The 15,763-nt window shown below is 36.8% G+C and overlaps 1 protein-coding gene across 2 annotated transcripts in view; it reads right to left on the bottom strand.

The window, feature by feature from the left end:
- Positions 1-436: 436 nt before the first annotated feature.
- Positions 437-15,763, bottom strand: part of LOC103505113 — an 83,368-nt gene continuing 68,041 nt past the window's right edge. For both annotated transcript variants that reach the window (XM_026820489.1, XM_026820490.1), the window contains exons 2-3: positions 3,188-4,404; positions 437-524 (exon numbers count right to left, since the gene is read on the bottom strand). In XM_026820489.1, the coding sequence (XP_026676290.1) occupies positions 505-524; positions 3,188-3,560 (393 nt within the window). In that variant the 5' untranslated portion in view covers positions 3,561-4,404 and the 3' untranslated portion in view covers positions 437-504. The remainder of the gene's footprint in view (positions 525-3,187; positions 4,405-15,763) is intronic.

The raw sequence follows: 15,763 nt of genomic DNA, 5'->3' as shown, positions 1-15,763 counted from the left end.
AGTAGCTTAGATGTCTCATATAATATTAATATAGCCTGCATAGAGCATGTATAATACCAGTGTTAGTATGGCTTGAACAGGAATGTCGCCAAATCCCTATAAGACCAGGAGGAGAAATTCCACAAATATGCCAGAAAGTCAGACAACACACAACCACATCTTTGAATGAAAACATTAGAAACAACATCAAACTCTATGAGGATTTAAATATCTAGGTACTTATGTATATGAATAGAATTCGGTGTGATCCGGAATATTATTTTACATCACTTACCACCGTCCCCAAAAACTTGAAGAAAGTTTCAATTGCATCTTAACGATGAAATAACTTACCTGAAACAGAGAGAGATAAAAAAAAATAATGAATTTCCAATTTCTAAAATTTAAAATAATTTAAGCAAAACGCAATAACAAGATTATAGCAAGGATTAACTTCGATTCGGAATGTTATTTTACATCACTTACCACCGTCCCCAAAAACTTGAAGAAAGTTTCAATTGCATCTTAACGATGAAATAACTTACCTGTAACAGAGAGAGATAAAGGAAAATTAAATTTCCAATTTCTAAAATTTAAAATAATTTAAGCAAAACGCAATAACAAGATTATAGCAAGGATTAACTTCGACTCTGGCCGGGATATGAACCCAGGACTTCCAGCATTCAGGTCTCATACACAGTGAGCTACGGAAGTTCCTCATACAACAATACATCTAATTACTTCCAGACGCTAAGCCTAATACCAGGAGCTCTCACTTAGCAACTGTCTATGTCTGCTCTATCGACAATTCCTACATAATAGAATGCCTATACAATATACCACCGTAACTTCATGGGTAGCTATTATATTGGCAGCCCAATTCTTTTGTTTCTCTATTCCACTTCGTCTTTTGTTCGGATAATCTTAGGTATGTTGCTATTGCTAGGTGTGACCGCTTCCGGTCGAGTTGTTCTGGTGGCCTGAAATATCGACTCTCGAAATCTTGGTCAGAGTTTGGCTTTGGAATTTTGAGGCACCAAACCTGATACAAGACTCTTAAGAGATTTTTACTTTCTATTATTATTCTTATTCTTATTATTTTGTTAAGGGCTTTAACTTAAGAGATTTTTGACTATGAAGTATGAAGCCTGAACCTGGCCTGAAATATCTTGGGCACCTTTTCCTGAGAGCACACTATTATCAGGTGGTTCTGATGAGTTGTAATTCGCAAAAAAGAAATTCATGGAGACTCCAAACTTCCAACTCTTAAACGCGAGATCAAAATTTGGGTGAAATTGGGTGCGAATAGTGACATAGTCAGTGGAATCAATAAAATCATGCATTTTTCCCATCCCATTTCAGACTACACAGAGTTATCTAATACTTCTATACGTTATGGATAACGTGTAGAATAACCATGATGTTTGCCAACCTCCGGAACGGAGACGGCACCTCAAGGAAGAAGAAGAAGAAGAAGAAGAAGAAGAAGAAGAAGAAGAAGAAGAAGAAGAAGAAGAAGAAGAAGAAGAAGAAGAGAGAAGAAGAAGAAGAAGAAGAAGAAGAAGGTAAAAATATATTTTACATAACTGCCATCACTTCTACACTTTTCTTTGTCTTCTTCTTTCATCTTATTAAGTATTTCTTCTTTTATTAGCTATTACAGAAGTTCATTGATGAAATTCAGCTTCCAGCTATCACAGTCATTCTTTATTTCAGAAGCGATATACATAGAAGATAGTACAAATGGTAGGTACATTCATAAAATTCTAACAAAAGAGTTTTCGATTCGTCAGTAAATTGAAGGATATAGAGAAAATAGAAGCATTGAGAGAATGGAGGAATTGACAAGAAATAAAACAATGAATGAAGAATATCAGTTCATAACTGACGAAGTGACGAGCCTCCACTCCAGTTTGAATCCAAAACTCAACATTGGAAAATTAAGTCAGATGAAGATCATTTGTAGGTACACTGAACACGGTAACTTGCAAAACCAACATATTATGTATATAATCAGTATACCTATTGATGGAATTATTATTAAAGAAAATACACAAGGATTTAACCTTCAATATCAAAAGATTAAATAAATATAACTATTAAATAAATCTTGTATCTTAGAATAGATAAAGAAGTTGAAAAAGTAGACAGGATTAGTTTTCCCAGTGACCTATTTCTTCAGTCCTACGTATTCATCAAGATTGGAAAGCTCCAATTTTTACAAGACAAGCACATTTGACATGCTTGGTTGTTAGTTCCCACGTAAACTTCAGGATCCAGAGTTGAGAGTTGAGACTGAGTGAAGTTGAACGTATAGTGTGGAGGAGTATTAGCAGTGACTCTGATGTCACGACATTGCGGTTTCTGCTAAAGTTCACTATGGGGGAGGCGACGTTATTGATTGCGTTTGACCCATTCCTATGTCCACAAGTACTTGAGTCGCAATATGTGTGCTTTTTTGAACCCAGACTGTCTGTGCAACACGAAGAGTAACTTGAGATTTCTTTTAGGATGTAGGAGTATTTATTCCTTCATACACTGATTCCAAACAGTACAGTTGGACAGGATTAAGCGGAAAAGAACCATTCATAAGGGGAATCGCCTTATGGCTGGTTCTTTCTGCTTAATTCTGTCCAGTTGATCGGTACATTGAAACGTCAGGAAATGTTTTATTCCAACAACCATCACTTTTTCAGAATCATCAAGTTAAGTGGTTCTTCAAATAAGGGAACGAGGGACAGTGCCATGGGTTAATTTAGTTCATTAATTGCCATTGCTACTTTCGAGACTTGTGCTCACTACCCGCATGTATGTGTACCCCTATCCTCATCACATCACTTGTGGTGAAGTCAATATATTACACCTGTACCCTCCCTTCCTCAACACATAACCAGCACCTGTACTATCTCCCCTCAGTGCAATTCTGAGTCACGGTTCAAGACAACTCTGGTATGTAAAATTTACCATGGTAGAAAACTTGTAGATACCCGACCAGAAGAGGGGGTGCTCCTCATCCTTACCACAGAACATGAGGCCTCATTAGCTTAACAGATGGCTATCAAAATGGATAGTGACTACATGACTAATGCCCGTCGCACATTGTAAGCGACTCCATCATTTTCATAGGTTTAGTTTTTCAGGCAACTACGCGCTACTACGCTTCCAATGTGTGACAGACCTATTAGGAAATATTGATGTATGAACTTACGTTTTTCGTTCGGACTGTACGGATAGCTCTCGGTAGGTGAGGAGTATCCGTTGGTAGAGATGACACTGTACGGTGTAGAGGTAGGCCCTCCTCCACCGGACGGTGAGCTGGTGGTGAGCGGTGACACTGGATTAGAGGATATCAACGAGTTCTTAGTTGATAGCCAGTCATCCGTCCTGAGCCGCTTGACACCGACAATGCCCTGGAACAGGACATGTCCCCCAGGGCGGCTCTCGGTCTCCGTATAGCATGGACTATGCCGCTTCATCTCGGACTTGATCTCGTCCGAGGAGTTCGTGACCAGACTACTCTGACTTGTACTGGTGGCGTAGCTAGAGGTACTCGTGTACATAACCTCATGCTTCACATCCATGGTGCATAGAGCGGGGGTGGGGGTCTGTCAGATGAGCTTGGTCATTCTGTGTGGGGGGGAGGGGAGATCGGCGGGGGCGGGGACACCCGGGTTAACACTGGGGCTGGGGGGTCGTGGAGGGGGGAGTTAGATTTAGAACACACGCGGTGATCGGCGAGATTTCCACGGGAAAAATGATTTTAGATTTGTGAAAAACAGAACGACACTGGCGTTACAAAAAAACTAATGGAAACACACAGATTACGAAGGGACTATTTTAAATTAAATTTATGGCAAAATATGGTAACAATTATATGAAAAAAAAATATTTTAATTTAAATTAGGTATTGTGTAAAAAAAGAGAACAGATCTAAAGAGAGAGGTGATTTAAGGAAAATGTATACATAACCGAATGTATGTAATTAGAGAGGAAAACGAAAGAATTAGCTCGAAATGAGTTAAATTTTCTATTAAATTAATTTAGGTAAAAAAATTATCTATTGGTTTACTACATAGGAATTTAGGTTTCACCTATGAGATAGCGTCGTGTAAAATTGACTTTTCATAATTAGAACAAAATATTTTATTTTAATCCTATGTCATGTCAGGAATTATTAGATTTTCACTTGATTTGATCGAAAGCGTTACAATATTGTCAATAGAGTTATAGACAGCATAGTGTTAGATGTGGGAAGTTTAGTTTGGAAAACACGAGATGGATGACGAATACGATAAAACATCAATATTATGAACACTCTAAAAACTGAACTGTGGTTGAGTCGTTGGCTAGGAACGGAGAGGTCGAGGGTTCAAATTCTCTGGATGAAGATCCAATCTTCAGGTTCATAATGGTGACCAGTTAGATCTGAAACACAAAGAGGAAAATAGCTGATTAGATCATTGGATTGAGTTCGAACTGATTTTTAAATGTAATTTATCAAGAATGAGATGTCAGTTGACATTTAATAAATGGCTTTAAGAAATACTGAATGAAGATCCAATCTTCAGGTTCATAATGGTGACCAGTTAGATCTGAAACACAAAGAGGAAAATAGCTGATTAGATCATTGGATTGAGTTAGAACTGATTTTAAAATGTAATTTATCAAGAATGAGATGTCAGTTGACATTTAATAAATGGCTTTAAGAAATGCTGAATGGAACATGATACGTATAGGTAACATGATATCGTCAACATTATGCATAGGTATACCTGCCAATTAAATTCTAAACTAAAGCATAGGTACTCATAGTTATTCGTACCTATGCTATGTATAAATACATCGCCCTGTATCTAATTCACAGAAAATGGAAAATAACTTTCGGTCAAGTCAAAGTGTGCAATTCTAAGAATTCAAGTTCTAATGATACACCATCTATAAAACTTGTTCCATGACTCACAGCACCTATCACTAGTGCAATGATCAGGACTTGGTACATCTCACATCCTATGCAGAATGAATAATCAGCCTGGTATTTCCGGATCCAAATCCATTCTTCCTACTTGGATGTTGAATTTGCTAAAATCAATGTAGAGTTTTTCTTATAATTACTATGGAATGAAGTTTTTTTGAACACAAATAGAAGAATTTAGTAATTACTGAGGCAATTTCTAAAAGGGTGTAAATGAAACAGTAAGGAGGTAAAAAGGATATCGAATTTTGCGGACTCTGTTTTCATTTGCAGCTCTAATACTCCCTTTATATCGCCAAAGCTTTCAATTAAAGACATAAAAACAGCAACAATAATATTTAGTGGACAATTTAAAGTCACCTTTATGTGTATGAATATAAAAGAAAGGTGAGTGTATAAATGTCAAAACAAACAAAACCTTAAACCCAAGACATCTGAGACGGAGACGTTACCACCCCATTTCTCTTGCTTCTTTCTTACTCTCCTATCCTTTCTCATTCTCTTCTCTCCCATCCTTTCTCTGTCTCGTTTGTCTCCTAATATTGAACGATATTAAAGTTCATATCGAAGACGACGTTGTTACATAAAGCTATTATATGACAAAGAGAAAACAAAGAGCGACACAAAGGCAAATATGAATCGAACAAAACTGTTCTCAGAGCTAGCGGGGATAGCACGTTGAACGTTGGTTCCTGACGGACTACTCAAGCAATGTTGTGTGTGGATGGTAAATGGACGGGTTGCAGATCAGCAGAGCACACCGTACTCCATCAAAGAAGATATGAATCTAAGTATAAGTAATGTGGCCAATCAGCAGATAACGGCTCTCAATAGAACAAAACTTTCTTCTTCTCCAACAACTACAATACCAAAGTTCTGTAGATACCAAGGCTTCTTCTCAAGAATACACTCATTAGATAGTAGTTGTTCTAAAAATACCAAATCTAGGTTTATGGCACCCCACAACCCAGAATTGAGACTTATGTTCTTGTGCTTGGGTTTCAAAGCCAGAAGAACTTTCTCTTGCATTGCATTCAAATAAAAAACTTGTACTTCTTTCTCCTCACTAGAGATTGGTTCACTCTTACTTTACTCATGTTAAGCGCTACACAAACTTTCCACTTTCCAGTAGAATTACAGTGAGAATAATTAGTACACCGTTATTATCAAAACTAATATCAACTACCCTACGTTATAAGGGCTTTAAACTTGAAGACTGTTGGAGTAAAGTCCCAATGTTTCAACTTCACCGGGGTAATTTAACCCAATACGCACTTTTAGTAAGCAAATAGAGTTGTGTGTGATATTCAAATAGCTTAAACTGATATGAATACACAATTATCTGAACAACTTTCAAATCTGATTTGACAGGATCAAGGAGCAGACAATACTGAGATCTCTCCAAACTTTTCATTCCAAAATTTCGAGAGTAAAAAAGTCGAGGAAGTTATCTTAATCCACACTGTGATAAATCTAATGAAAAATGAAAATCAACAGAATATTTCAATGAATCAATTGAAAATATTTCTAACCGTGGCTCTATCTTGACCAGATTGAGTCATTTGGAGACTGACAAAACAAATGGAAATGGAATAAATATCAATAAGTAAAAACACGAGACCCATCAGTCATTCTTCAAAATAATAACTGATAATATTGCAGATCCTTCATGGATTCCAAGAAATAAAGATCAGTCAGTGAGCTTTTCCCCAATGAAAACATACTTCATGCTCCTCACAGTCAATATTCCAATGTCAAAAGCTCAGATGACGTCAATCATCGAGATCATAAATCACAAGACAAGATTTTTTCAAAGTGGTTAATTCACTCAACTCTTTGGTTATGTAAGAGCAGAATTTTTGTTTTGATACAAACCATGTTAATATTGACCATGGCCAATCAACTCTCAAAACAGACACAAGTCTGGTCAATCGTTTGGGACAGTTTGGAGTTGTGTCCAAGTTGAGAGAAATTCATTACCAATGACGTTTTGACGTCACTTGAAATGTCGAGTTTAAAGCACTAATAATAAATTTTCATTGACATTTCACATAGTTATTACAAGAGGTAAAATATTTTTTCCAATGATGAAGTGGCACAGTCCCCATGACATAGGCAGCATTTCTTTTTGGACTGCCAGAGAGATTCTTTGTCTCAGAAATGCTGATCTTGATTTCAATTTCAATGACAAGTCACATGATGGAGCTCCTAAGTCACTGATGATCCATTTTTTACTTTCAAACTTTCAAAGATGAAACAACTTCTACATTGGACGCTTGTGGTCTGTGTCGTAGCATGCCCATCCCGTAGTATGCCTCTCATCAGATGGGCGAGAAGAGACACAATAATTTCCATTTCGTAAATCAAGTTTTACACAGCGCTTAATGGCTTTTACTATACATAATATTATGTATGTGTAAAGTGCTCAAATCGTCCCAAATAAAGTTCTTCAGTTCAAATTTCCTTGATGGAGTTTTTTCTGGCTCAATCAACTCTCATGGTCACCAATAAAATAAATTTCTATATTTTGTTTATCATTTCGGTGATACTATGGTAGGCGAGAGATCACTCGTAAAAACTTTGAGGTATGTGTGGTGTGTCAGTTTATCGAAAATAAAATCGACATTAACTTTGTTTTTATTGACATGATGTGTTCGTGGGGGATTCATCCATCCCGAAATAAATGTTTCATATTGATAGATACAGGGTGATCTAACATATCAGTTAAACAAAGGCAGTAAAATGACTCTGGTAGGGAGAACTTTTAATACGGCTTTGTCATAAGTTTCAACCAAATAAATGTGAACATTTTCCATTGGACGAATGTATGAACGTATTACAGAGTATGTGAAAATACATACTGTAGGATTCTGATAGTAATGAAAGCTACAAAAGTATAAACTATTTGCTATTGAGTTAGAGGTATTGAATGTGTGGAGAGAATTCCTAATTCAAATCTTATTAGTAGCAATCAGCATTCCACAATTCACACAATGTAATATGTTGTTCAGCACTTCTCAACCTGAGTTCTCATATTGGGACATAGTGAACACAAGTCATAATTTTTTTACCTAATAGTGTAGGATATTTTTGGACAGTCTTTTTAATACCAACAGTATTACCAATCAATATCTTACACGAAACTACTGCTTAGTGATCTAAGGAGAGAAACAATTGAACATTTATATAAAAAGAAACATAACTCTCAGCCTATGATTGTTAAAACACAACATATTCATAATTCAAAAAGACATTGGTCTTCTAAAGATGACCCAAACCGTTCATAAACGGCTGTAAGAAATACCGTCATCAAAGCTCCAACAGAATTACACAAGACACTCTTCGTAAAATAGGTGACTCTGATCTCTGTGACAATGGTAAATCTGACATTTCAATCAAAACAGCAAGGTGGAAACCAGCTTGAAGAACAAGGTGGAAATTAATATCGACAAAAATATTGGTAGAAGACCGATATTTAAGAACGGCTGCTGTAGACAATCTCTCGCCAATAATAGGATAAATCGACCCGGGTGATGGCGTCTACCAAGATGAAAACTAATTTCATAGTTGATTTGAACAACCTGATGACTGACAAAGCCTAGGCCAAGTACAGTTAGGATCCTACACCAAACCACACACACTATTGTCATTTGGAACCAACACTAAACAACACAACATATCCATGTATGTACATATGAGAATCAGGCATGGTTCGGATGGAATAAATACACTTTACCTTTGGTAATCTATCTAGGCTTCTCACCCACAGATCTACAGTTTTATGGTAAAAAGCACTTTGCACTCTTTCAAGTTATACTCAAGAAGAGACTGATACATGAAGATGGTGGTACCGCGTCCATTTTTGTTTAGGACTACTGTCCTGTAGAGTTAACATCAGACTGTAGACTTGAAAAGAAGAAGTTCAGATCCGAAGTTCAACGCTTTAACCACTGCACCACTGAGGTTTTGGAAATAACGGCAAAAATGCAGACGATTGGCATTGGAAAACGAAGGTCCGTTGGTTTCGGTGATATCAAGACTCGGGCCTTATTCTGCCGCTCCCTCCATGTGTGGAGGGGGACAGGAGGGTATTTCCTACGGTACCACCAAGTACAGTTAGGATCCTACACCAAACCACACACACTATTGTCATTTGGAACCAACACTAAACAACACAACATATCCATGTATGTATGTATGAGAATCAGGGATGGTTCGGATGGAATAAATACACTTTACCTTGGGTAATCTATCTAGGCTTCTCACCCACAGATCTACAGTTTTATGGTAAAAAGCACTTTGCACTCTTTGCAGTTCCACGTCTTGCAAACGAGATGCCTGAGGTGTCATGAATCCTGCTCAATGCCGCCAAGGAAATGACTCTTGTCTGTGACATAGCATGGTTTACTCTCCCATAGTGTGTCCTTCGTTAGATGAGATTCTACCCTGGAACCGCTTTCCGCCAGATTATATTTCTTCATGACTTTTAAATCTCTTCTTGCTCCTAAAGACAAGCCTCGGTTCTCCAAAAGAAGAGAAAATTTTCAGTTCAGCTCTATAGTGTTGATTGGGATTTTCATGGACACGGGTAAGATACGAAAGTTGCGTGCTGAGTCAACCAAAAGCTTGAAAACTATATAGTTATATACCAGAGAATTGGGAACCATTTCAAATCCATTGTTTAGTAAGTTAGTAGGCCATGATGATCCTACCACTGCAAGGAAGGACTACCATCAAGTCTGAGAGTTCTCAGTTCTCATGACGTCCGCAATGCCGGTGCTGGAAGTCAAGTTTCCAATTCACAGCCCAGGATAAAGATCAGAACTCCCCCACCCTCCGCGTAAAATTGAAAGTTATGCCACCAGCAACAAACCTCTTCTGCTTCTTGGACGTTTAACCTTAATAGAATCCAACTTGACTGATAGTCGCGATGCTAAGGAGTGGGGGTGCCTAGCGCCTAGCTGTACTCTATAGTCTGCTAGTGTACGGGCAACTTTCATACGGGTCGAACCAAGAACCACGGGATTGTGTGACGACAACACGATACTTCGGATATCTGTTTAGATTTGAACAAAAAATTGGAAAGAATTAAAACTAGTGTGAAAAATCAAGTGTGAAATAATTATCCGTCTATTTCTAGAAATTAAATTGATTCGAATTTCATCCATAATTGCCCGATAATTGCTGTGAAGTTCGCGTGATATTTAGAGTAATTTATTTTCGATTTTTAGACACCTCTTTCGCGAAATATCAAGGTTATATGTTTTATTGTTATCAGGGATATAGAATTAAAACAAATTGAAAATTTCAATTTTTATTTTTAAATAAGATCCATCCTTTTTTTGTTATTTTATTCCATAAGAGCGAGGCTTGACATTTAAACTGTACTCGAAATACTTTTTCCTCGCCAAAACTGTTGATACTTTCTTTCCCATTAGGATTGCTGGGGCATTCATTTTGTCGACTGTTTTACAACATGTATCCAAACCATGAAGGCCAAAGTTCTGTCCTCGGCAGAGTTCAACATATCTCAATGTAAACATATTGTAGTAAAGATAATTATTTAGTAATAATTTATTTATTATTTATTGAATCAAATATTATTTATTTTATTGTATTACCTACGTACAAAATATTTTTGGAGTGTTGTCTTTTATCAGTAGTAAATCTGTTCCTTATAAGTTTGTGCTACTCTGTTATTTTGGATTTTTCTTCTTCAAACTTGTTTGTGCCATTTAATCTGGATTAACAATATTTTGTCATCGGATATTGGATTACCCATCAATCCAATCAATGGAACCGTAAACCTGAAACCTTCTTATTGTGAAGAGTCATAATTTTCGATTGCTTTGCCCAATTTTTGATTTGCATTGGATTGGACATTTTTATTTGAAGTTAAATGATTTCCACTTTATCTCTCTGGCAGTCCAAAAAGAAATGCTGCCTATGTCATGGGGACTGTGCCACTTCATCATTGGAAAAAATATTTTACCTCTTGTAACAACTATGTGAAATGTCAATGAAAATTTATTATTAGTGCTTTAAACTCGACATTTCAAGTGACGTCAAAATGTCATTGGTAATGAATTTCTCTCAACTTGGACACAACTCCAAACTGTCCCAAACGATTGACCAGACTTGTGTCTGTTTTGAGAGTTGATTGGCCATGGTCAATATTAACATGGTTTGTATCAAAACAAAAATTCTGCTCTTACATAACCAAAGAGTTGAGTGAATTAAAGCCTGATTCACACTATAGTGCCAGTCAAGGTCCAGTCACGGTCCAGTAACGGTCCGATCAAATGATTGTTGAAGGCAAGTAAATGCAGGAGGTAAAAAGGATATCGAATTTTGCGGACTCTGTTTTCATTTGCAGCTCTAATACTCCCTTTATATCGCCAAAGCTTTCAATTAAAGACATAAAAACAGCAACAATAATATTTAGTGGACAATTTAAAGTCACCTTTATGTGTATGAATATAAAAGAAAGGTGAGTGTATAAATGTCAAAACAAACAAAACCTTAAACCCAAGACGTCCTGTCCCAATTACTGAAACGAGACAATTTGGTTCCAGACAAACATACAAAAAATGTTAATGAAGTCGTCAAGGATCTTATCACTGCAGACATTAGACTCTCTCCAAACAGAGAAGATGCCATTTGGGATGACACCAGATCTGATTGTTCTCAATAGCGTTATGGAAATAACTCCATTGATAACAATATCAACACATGTGAAGCCAGACAGACTGGACCACTGGACTGTAAGTATTTAAGAAAAGCTCTCTTTGAGTAGGAATTCATTGGATATTTCAGTCTCGTGTGAAGACTCTGATAAATCTAATGAAAAATGAAAATCAACAGAATATTTCAATGAATCAATTGAAAATATTTCTAACCGTGGCTCTATCTTGACCAGATTGAGTCATTTGGAGACTGACAAAACAAATGGAAATGGAATAAATATCAATAAGTAAAAACACGAGACCCATCAGTCATTCTTCAAAATAATAACTGATACTGATAATATTGCAGATCCTTCATGGATTCCAAGAAATAAAGATCAGTCAGTGAGCTTTTCCCCAATGAAAACATACTTCATGCTCCTCACAGTCAATATTCCAATGTCAAAAGCTCAGATGACGTCAATCATCGAGATCATAAATCACAAGACAAGATTTTTTCAAAGTGGTTACCAAACAAAATTTCGATAGTGAAAAATTCAAGGAGTATTCCGTGGCTGTTTTCACATTTGTCAATTTCATATCCAATATCATATAACCTTTCATGTTTGGTTAACATTTAATTGAATATCTAACCTTTCATGTTTGGTTAACATTTCATTGAATATCTAATCTAGAAAGTATCCTATCGAACTCTACTTGACGATAGTGGTGAGTCTGGTGACTCAAAACAAGTTACTAACTATAGTTATAGCAGTTCAGAATAGTTCTAGGAGAAATTGGGTGTTCCATAGATATATGTAGATAGGTATAGCGTAGTTGTACAAGTCTGTTATCATAACTCTCCTGGCCTTGTAACAGTTTTGTATGAGCAGTCACTCTCGAGCGGCACGGCACATGGTGGTATACTATTGGTGCCATTCAACTAGAACTAGACAGTGTTGCCGATGCGTTTGGAGGTTACTTGATGAAATTAACAAACGCGGCAACAGGGTTCCAAGTAGTACTTGGTGGTTGTGGAGTATTGTAGAGGTTAATCAGTGAGTCTACTACTACCTACTTAGTAAATTAGTGAGGACTTGCATAGGATAGAAAATGGCATTTACTCAGGCCTGAAGATAAGTTTGTAAGAGAGAATGAAGAGAATCTTCTAAGGCTCAGGCGATAGGATTTGACGTCAACAAAAATCGGAAAGGACATCTAAAATTCGTACATCTATAAAAACCAGGTATGTACCATGAGTCATGTCATGAGTGTTATGTTTTCATTGGATGCACTGTTTCCCTCACTTTGTATTTTACTACATTACCGCAGCCTATCTGTCCTGAGAGTGAGGAGTAGTAATTTTATTACATTGGAGGTACATATATGTACATACATAGTAGACGTACTAGTATAGTAGATAGTAGTAACATTATTACAATATGGTATACGGTATGGTATTCCAGTATGCTTTATGGTGCGTTATTCTAGTCGCCCTTATCCTCGCCTCACTAATTAGCAAAAATCCGTCAATCCGCAAGTCCTTGAATGGTATGGATCGATTCTCCCTGCCCTACATGAGTCTCATGGCTTAGGAATATTTTAATTTAAAGGAAGTCCGGATTTCCCCAATTTGTTGTACGGTGGATTATTGACAGCTCTCTGCAATAGAATTTGATTTGAACGGTGACATTTCACATTGACTCATGCCAGCATAATGTAGATACCGTAAGATGTCAAATGCCAATGATATAAAAAGAGTCTCTAGCCTGACGGTCTACTCTACTTATGTTACAGACCAATTTGACTCAGCTTTAGAAATTACACAACGTGCTGGATTGCATGAAAACTTAAAGTAATGGACGAAAACAAAGTAGAGTCTTGACTAATGACCCCAAAACGGAGCCAAAAACATAACTGACATAATTTAAGTTATATGAATATCTCACACATTATATGGTATATATTACTCCACTTTTCGTTCATTTCAAACGAAGATTTCTCCTCTTAGGAAGCCTCAAATGAAATTTTAAGCATTTCTATTGAAATCAGCGTGTTTCGAACTTCCTTTTATCAGCGAAGAAAAAAAAAGTGGTTGAGCCCCAATAGAAGAATTTAGTAATTACTGAGGCAGTTTCTAAAAGAGTGTAAATGAAACAGTAGGAGGTAAAAAGGATATCGAATTTTGCGGACTCTGTTTTCATTTGCAGCTCTAATACTCCCTTTATATCGCCAAAGCTTTCAATTAAAGACATAAAAACAGCAACAATAATATTTAGTGGACAATTTAAAGTCACCTTTATGTGTATGAATATAAAAGAAAGGTGAGTGTATAAATGTCAAAACAAACAAAACCTTAAACCCAAGACGTCCTGTCCCAATTACTGAAACGAGACAATTTGGTTCCAGACAAACATACAAAAAATGTTAATGAAGTCGTCAAGGATCTTATCACTGCAGACATTAGACTCTCTCCAAACAGAGAAGATGCCATTTGGGATGACACCAGATCTGATTGTTCTCAATAGCGTTATGGAAATAACTCCATTGATAACAATATCAACACATGTGAAGCCAGACAGACTGGACCACTGGACTGTAAGTATTTAAGAAAAGCTCTCTTTGAGTAGGAATTCATTGGATATTTCAGTCTCGTGTGAAGACTCTGATAAATCTAATGAAAAATGAAAATCAACAGAATATTTCAATGAATCAATTGAAAATATTTCTAACCGTGGCTCTATCTTGACCAGATTGAGTCATTTGGAGACTGGATATTTCAGTCTCGTGTGAAGACTCTGATAAATCTAATGAAAAATGAAAATCAACAGAATATTTCAATGAATCAATTGAAAATATTTATAACCGTGGCTCTATCTTGACCAGATTGAGTCATTTGGAGACTAACAAAACAAATGGAAATGGAATAAATATCAATAAGTAAAAACACGAGACCCATCAGTCATTCTTCAAAATAATATAGCAGTTGAAGTAAGCAGTAAGCACGGTTATTATGATTCTTCACAGGAGTTTCTGATGCAATGGAGAAGATTCTGTAAGACTGATGGCTACGATGACTTGGCATGAAACAACTCAGGTAAGTAAGTACTCAGGTAACAGATGTAGATCAATGGTTTTAGAAATTGTGTAACCATCGATCGGTGAAGGTCAATCAATGGAGGTACCTGGAGAGATCCTAACATTCACTAGTTACAAGGTCTTGGTACTCCCAGTAGTTCCAGTGCAGTTGCTATGACATTAGATTCATAACTGACGAAGTGACGAGCCTCCACTCCAGTTTGAATCCAAAACTCAACATTGGAAAATTAAGTCAGATGAAGATCATTTGTAAGTAAACTGAACACGGTAACTTGCAAAACCAACATATTATGTATACTATGTAGTATAAAACTCCTTTCAGTGACCTATTTGTTGATTCCCACCTACACCTTAAATCCAGAGTAAAATACTTCCCAGTGACCTATTTCTTCAATCCTACGTATTCATCAAGATTGGAAAGCTCCAATTTTTACAAGACAAGCACATTTGACATGCTTGTTTGTTAGTTCCCACGTAAACTTCAGGATCCAGAGTTGAGAGTTGAGACTGAGAAAAGTTGAACGTATAGTGTGGAGGAGTATTAGCAGTGACTCTGATGTCACGACATTGCGGTTTCTGCTAAAGTTCACTATGGGGGAGGCGACGTTATTGATTGCGTTTGACCCATTCCTATGTCCACAAGTACTTGAGTCGCAATATGTGTGCTTTTTTGAACCCAGACTGTCTGTGCAACACGAAGAGTAACTTGAGATTTCTTTTAGGATGTAGGAGTATTTATTCCTTCATACACTGATTCCAAACAGTACAGTTGGACAGGATTAAGCGGAAAAGAACCATTCATAAGGGGAATCGCCTTATGGCTGGTTCTTTCTGCTTAATTCTGTCCAGTTGATCGGTACATTGAAACGTCAGGAAATGTTTTATTCCAACAACCATCACTTTTTCAGAATCATCAAGTTAAGTGGTTCTTCAAATAAGGGAACGAGGGACAGTGCCATGGGTTAATTTAGTTCATTAATTGCCATTGCTACTTTCGAGACTTGTGCTCACTACCCGCATGTATGTGTACCCCTATCCTCATCACATC

This window comes from Diaphorina citri, unplaced genomic scaffold, assembly GCF_000475195.1.
Source record: "Diaphorina citri unplaced genomic scaffold, Diaci psyllid genome assembly version 1.1 scaffold151, whole genome shotgun sequence".
In the NCBI taxonomy this organism is placed as follows: domain Eukaryota; kingdom Metazoa; phylum Arthropoda; class Insecta; order Hemiptera; family Psyllidae; genus Diaphorina; species Diaphorina citri.
The sequence above is the reverse complement of the archived record's forward strand: the minus strand, read 5'-3'. Positions and strand labels throughout refer to the sequence as shown.